The sequence below is a fragment of the Myotis brandtii genome, unplaced genomic scaffold (assembly GCF_000412655.1).
Source record: "Myotis brandtii unplaced genomic scaffold, ASM41265v1 scaffold550, whole genome shotgun sequence".
NCBI classification, from domain to species: Eukaryota; Metazoa; Chordata; class Mammalia; order Chiroptera; family Vespertilionidae; genus Myotis; species Myotis brandtii.
In genome coordinates, this window is record NW_005370043.1 from 2,137,187 (window position 1) to 2,143,186 (window position 6,000).

The window sequence follows — 6,000 nt, forward strand, 5'->3', positions numbered from 1 at the left end:
TGGGAATCTCTGTCATATGCAAAGGCATTTATTTATCATGAAAGGTGTTGGGGTGCCGGGGGTGGAGCTGCCTTAAGCTGAGGACCCTCCTCTTTGCACCTGCATTCACCTGTCTTCAATTCCTTTCAGTGTTTGGCATGCAGAACAATCTGGCCCCCAGCTCATCCGCCCTGTCCCATGGCATGGCCACCACTTCCACAGGTCAGTAGCTGAGGCTTGGAGCTTAGGGGCTGGGAAGTAATGCTTCTTTGCAGCTATAACTCACAATATTCCTTTCAACCACTGAATCAGAGGGACCAAGATGTCCCTAAAAATCAATCAACCTTTCCCACCAAAGAAACAGCCCCCACTCCCAACCTAGAGATGCCAACCTCGATCATTTGCTGGATCAGACATGTGAAAACCTGGGGGAATATTACTGTGGGGTGTCACCTGTGTAGCCCTGTGATTCACTGCTATCCCTGACTGCCCACTGCCATTGAAAATCAATCATCTGGCTGATTTTATGGTTTGCTCCTTGTGCACACCTGGGGGAGGGTGGACAGAAGAGGCATGAGCCTCCGCCCTGGCCCTCAATTTGCTTACTGTTTAGTTGGAGTAAAAAGTGTAATAAACATGAAACTATTGGGGGATTCTATAAGATAACATGAATCAATTGTGCAGAGCAGGTGTTAGGGTTGTAGGAGTTCAGAAGGGAAGGTAATGTGGGAGGATTTAGGAGGACTTCATGGAGGAGGTGACCTTTAGAACTGTTCTAGAAGGATGAAAATTATACCAAAGAAAGTTCCATCTAAGCTCTCATTGCTGCCCCCATGGCTGGAGAGTTGATTGCAGTATTCTTTATTCTTCATGTTCATTCATTCATAATTATTATTCATTATTATTATCTTCCTCTCACATGGGGAGGCTGCTTGTCTGCCAGGGCTGGTCAGGCTGCTGCTAAGTTGCGTGGAGCTGTCCTCCCACTCTGGTCCCATTCACTCAGTGGTTCCTCTCTTGCAGCGTACGGGATGAAGAAAAACGTACCCCAGAGCCCTGCTGTTGTGAGCACTGGCGTGTCCACCTCTGCCGGTGAGTGCTGTCCCCAGCTGCCAGGGGCAGGCTGCAGAACCGGAAGAATTGCTCCTTCGTGACACTTAGCATATGGGAGGAGCGGGATATAACCCATTGATGGTCTAAGGTCCCAAATGGGCCTCTCGGTAACTTCCAGAAATGAGCAGAGATGAGCATCTCCCTGACCTCACCTTGACCTTTCTGTCCAAGGGAGGCAGGAAGCTTCACCCTCCGCACCGGCCTAGGGTCAGACACTTACACCCCAGCTCCCACCTTTGTCTGGAAGCTCCTGTTACCTGTCACCCATGGCAAGAACCAAGGAGCCGGTCAAAGCTGCCACACCCTCCCTACTTTCTGCAGACCCTTTATCGACTTGGGCTCACCGCACAGGGTCAGCCACTTCCGCCATGGCTCTGATCCTGAGTGTTTCCTTCCGGATGCTGTTCTAAGCGCCTGGACCACAGAATGAACAAGTCAGGCTAGGTTCCTGCCCACCAGCCTGACCATTGCAGTGGACGCAGATAAACAAGTTGGCAAGATAATTTGAAGGAAAGAAATAGGTGAAAGAGTAGAAAAAGGAATGTGTGTATATTAGACGGGGTGGCCAGGAAAACCCCCCAGGACGCTAACACCTGAGACCTGAAGGATAGAAATGAACCCAGCAGGTTAAAGAAGGGCCTGTCTGAGAAGAGGACTTTTGTCCATTCAATAGAGATCCTGTAGCATCCAGGTGGAAGGCAGCCCATCAGCCAGCCCCCCAGTACTTCTGACATGGACCCAACCTCCTCATGACCAGGCCCAGTGAAGCAGGGGAGGTTGTCTTTGGTCCCCAAGATACTTCTTAGCAGCCACTGTCAGGGAGACCAGAGACCCTTGGACACACCCACTAATCTCACTTTTCCTCCCCCTCCCCCTTTCCTTCTCCTTCCTCTTCTGGTCATTTCTTCCCTCCACCTCCTCCTGGCACCTTTTCCTTCCTCCTCACCCACCTCTTCCTCTCTAGCCTCTACCACGAGTGTCCAGAATGATGAGCTCTTACACAAGGACTGTAAGTTCCTGATCCTGGAGAAAGATAACGTGCCTGCCAAGAAGGAGATGGAGCTGCTGATCATGAACAAGGACAGCGGGAAGGTCTTTACTGCCTCCCCCGCCAGCATCGCTGCAAGTACGTGGGAGCCCAAGGGACTCAGGTGTCAGAAGAAAGGCAGACAGTATAGGAGACCCAATGTCCTAGCAAGGTGGTTTGAGATGTTTTAATAGTGAAAGCACAGTCATCCATTCAAATGAAAAACTGCCTGCCTAAACAGGGTGCTCCTGGGGTCTGCCTAGAATGCAGACAAGCCTGGAAAATTCTGGAAAAGAGCAACCTCAGCAAGACTCCCAACCACAAGCACACATGGGGGGATTAACCCCAGGAAGGCGGGGTCCTCTTCCTACCTGGCTACCTCTACCTCCCCATGTGGACAGGATGTGGAGTGGGGTTGGAGAGGGGGTAGGGAATAGCCTAGATCATTGATGGCGAACCTTTTGAGCTCGGCGTGTCAGCATTTTGAAAAACCCTAACTTAACTCTGGTGCCGTGTCACATATAGAAATTTTCTGATATTTGCAACCATAGTAAAACAAAGACTTATATTTTTGATATTTATTTTATATATTTAAATGCCATTTAACAAAGAAAAATCAACCAAAAAAAATGAGTTCACATGTCACCTCTGACACACGTGTCATAGGTTCGCCATCACTGGCCTAGATTGTCATGAGTTGTGTGCACAGCTTCTTTTTCAGAGGACACACTAAAAAAGGAAAAGCAAGCTGCCTACACCACTGACACTAAGCTGATCTTGGATACTAATGGTAAGACTACATCCGATCTCTGTCCACCTTGCCTTCAGCCCATCCACGTTTCATTTACGTATTTGTCGCCTGAGACCTCACTACTCCACAGGTGGTCCCTGGACCAGCAGCAGTGGCAGCACCTGGGAGCCTGTTACAGACGCCCAGGCCCTAGCCCAGGCCTGCTGAGCCAGAGGCTGCATTTTAACAGGCTTCCAACTGATTTGTGCACGTACAATATTGAAACAAAAGCTTTCCCATGACATGTGTAAAGCCTACAATGGTATTTTTTTTCTCACCTTACTCATCCTCCCTTAATTTTCAGAACTAATAGAAAAATGCTTTGCAAAAGCACTTGCTAGCTTTATTTTTTCTTCTCAAAATACCTGGATCCTCTCGTAGATAAACACATTGCTTCACTGCTGAATCTGGAACCATCTCTCCAAATCACTGGTTTCAGCGGAGAGGGAAGGGCAGGGTCAGTAAAGGAAGGGAAAAGTACATCATAGAACATTTTTAGATAAATGCAAATGAAATCAGTCCCAGCCCTGACAATGCCTAAGTTAGCAGCTCCTTACATTGTAGGGGTGGAAATGGGGCAGTGAAGCCAAAAGACCCTTTCAGAATCTGATGAAAGCTGTGAACAACTTTCCCAGAAAATCTCGCACATGCCCACAAACACTCCATGGTCAGATAGCATCAGGAACTCATGAACAGCCCTCCTCCCAGCCCATCCTTGCTGTCGGGGTCCCTCCTCCCCAGGTCAGGAACTTGCATTCAAAGTCCCTTCGCCAAGAAGACCTGGGGGTGGTGAGTCAATGGGGAAAAAAAGGACATCTGTAATACTTTCAACAATACAGATAAATTAAAAATAAAAGTCCCTTCACCAAAAAAATCAAGTCATTTCTCTCAAGCACGTTTATTGTTTGAGAGCAAAGGTCACTCCTCAGTGGTCCTCTGAAAATGTCTAGGGCTTTACAGGTTTCAGGTCACAAGAGGGTTATGACACTGCTTTTCCCCACCATTAATTGTTTGTCAAGTCATGTCTGCATTGATGCAATTACTCAAGATGCCTGGGGGGTACATGGGGTACATCTACCTAAAGCCCTGCCCAAAATCTGCACAGAGGCTGTCTGTGGGCTCCTCACATTTAAAAGCTCAAGTCAAGCCCTAGACAGTTTGGCTCAGTGGATAGAGCGTTGGCCTGTGGACTGAAGGGTCCTGGGTTTGATTACAATCAAGGACACATGGCTCGGGTTGCAGGCTCCATTCCCAATGAGGGGTGTGCAGGAGGCAGCCAGTCAATGATTCTCTCTCATCATTAATGTTTCTTTCTCTCCCTCCCTCTCTGAAATCAATAAAGATATATTTTTAAAAATAAAATACATAAAAGCTCAGGTCAAAACCTCTTCTCGGTGCTTGTCTTTCAGGTGATGTGAAGACCGTGTCCACAAAGGGCAAAGCGGCCTCCACAGGTAGGTGAGCCCGGCGAGTCCTGCAGTGACAGCAGCCCGTGGGACTGGTGATGGTGAGGAACAGATAAGGCCCCCTAGCCTGGAGCCAGTGCACAACTGAGCCACCCAACTCTAAAGAGTGTCCCTGAAGGCTCAAGGGAGCGGGGTGGAGGGCGGTAGAGGGGGCAGGCCGGGGCTAGAGTGGTTCACAGAAGAAGCTTAGTTCAGGGGCAGTTTGCTTACAGCTCCTCCCTCCCTACACACACACACACACACACACACACACACACACACACACACACTGCTACCTGCCCTCAGGTCCAGGGGCTCCCCCTATGGCAGGAGCAGCACAGCAGGGCTGCAGACATACACACAGAGGCTTTAAGGTGGCACTAATTCATGTACATCTCCAACCCTTTACACTTTCCTCTCTTCCTCCTCTAGCCTTGTAAGAGAGGCAGAGCAAGGGTTAGCACCCCATTTTAAATACTAACAAAACCTTTTACAAAAAAAAAATTGACTGGGCATGCCTTAAATGCTGAGTGTCATTCTAGGCCAGGGGTGGGCAAACTTTTTGACTCGAGGGCCACAATGGGTTCTTAAACTGGACCGGAGGGCCGGAACCAAAGCATGGATGGAGTGTTTGTGTGAACTAATATAAATTCAAAGTAAACATCATTACATAAAAGGGTACGGTCTTTTTTTTTTTTTAGTTTTATTCATTTCAAACGGGCCGGATCCAGCCCGCGGGCCGTAGTTTGCCCACGGCTGTTCTAGGCACTTGGGAGTTACACACAGAGTTGTGAACACTGCACCATGGAGATGGGAACACCTTTGGTTTGGGCCTAATAAAATGTAGGTTGTGGCAGGTCAAAGTTCTTCATCAAGAGTTTTAAACCGAGCCCTAGCTCGATTTGGCTCAGTGGATAGAGCATCAGCCTGTGGACTAAAGGGTCCCGGGTTCGATTCCAGTCAGGGCATGTGCCTGGGTTGTGGGCCCGATCCCCAGTAGGGGGCGTGCAGGAGGCAGCCAGTCAATGATTCGCCTGGGTTGTGGGCCCGATCCCCAGTAGTAGGGGGCGAGGAGGCAGCCAGTCAATGATTCCCTCTCATCATTGATGTTTCTATCTCTCCCTTCTCCCTTTCTCTCTGAAATCAATAATAATATATTTAAAAAAATAAAATAAAAAAATAGTTTTAAAACCGAGCCCTCTGTGCTACATCCCCTGCTAACTGCCTTCCATGCCTCTCGTTTCACTCAGCAACTGTCCTATGAAGTAAGTCATCCTTTAAGCTCATTGTAGTTAAAAGAAAAGAAAAGGGGAAAAAAGGAAACAGTAGTTAAGTGACCATCTCAGGGTCACACAGCTCAAGCCCAGGGTTGTCAGACTTCTGCTCTCCACCAGCCTCATCCTTCATGGGGCTGCACACGAACCTGAAAGACTTACTACATTCACTCAGGCCCACAGGAAGTCCCCACAGCCAGAGAATTTAGAGGGAAGAGAGCCAAAGCCACCCGCCTTCACCTTCCCCTTCCTCTCTCTCCCACAGATATCCACGGCTACGGCTACGATCACCATAACGGTGTCGGTGGCGGTAAAGGCGGCGGCGGCGGTAAAGGTGGTGCTGGCGGCAGTGGTGGCGCGGGCCCATGGGGA

The 6,000-nt window shown here is 49.0% G+C and overlaps 1 protein-coding gene across 2 annotated transcripts in view; it reads left to right on the top strand.

Annotated features, from left to right (window-relative positions):
• COL17A1 (collagen, type XVII, alpha 1) overlaps positions 1-6,000 on the top strand; it is a 52,838-nt gene that overhangs the window by 22,511 nt on the left and 24,327 nt on the right. For both annotated transcript variants that reach the window (XM_014549413.1, XM_014549414.1), the window contains exons 12-17: positions 130-201; positions 1,003-1,071; positions 2,057-2,218; positions 2,829-2,909; positions 4,319-4,363; positions 5,894-5,994. In XM_014549413.1, coding sequence (XP_014404899.1) covers positions 130-201; positions 1,003-1,071; positions 2,057-2,218; positions 2,829-2,909; positions 4,319-4,363; positions 5,894-5,994 — 530 coding nt within the window. The remainder of the gene's footprint in view (positions 1-129; positions 202-1,002; positions 1,072-2,056; positions 2,219-2,828; positions 2,910-4,318; positions 4,364-5,893; positions 5,995-6,000) is intronic.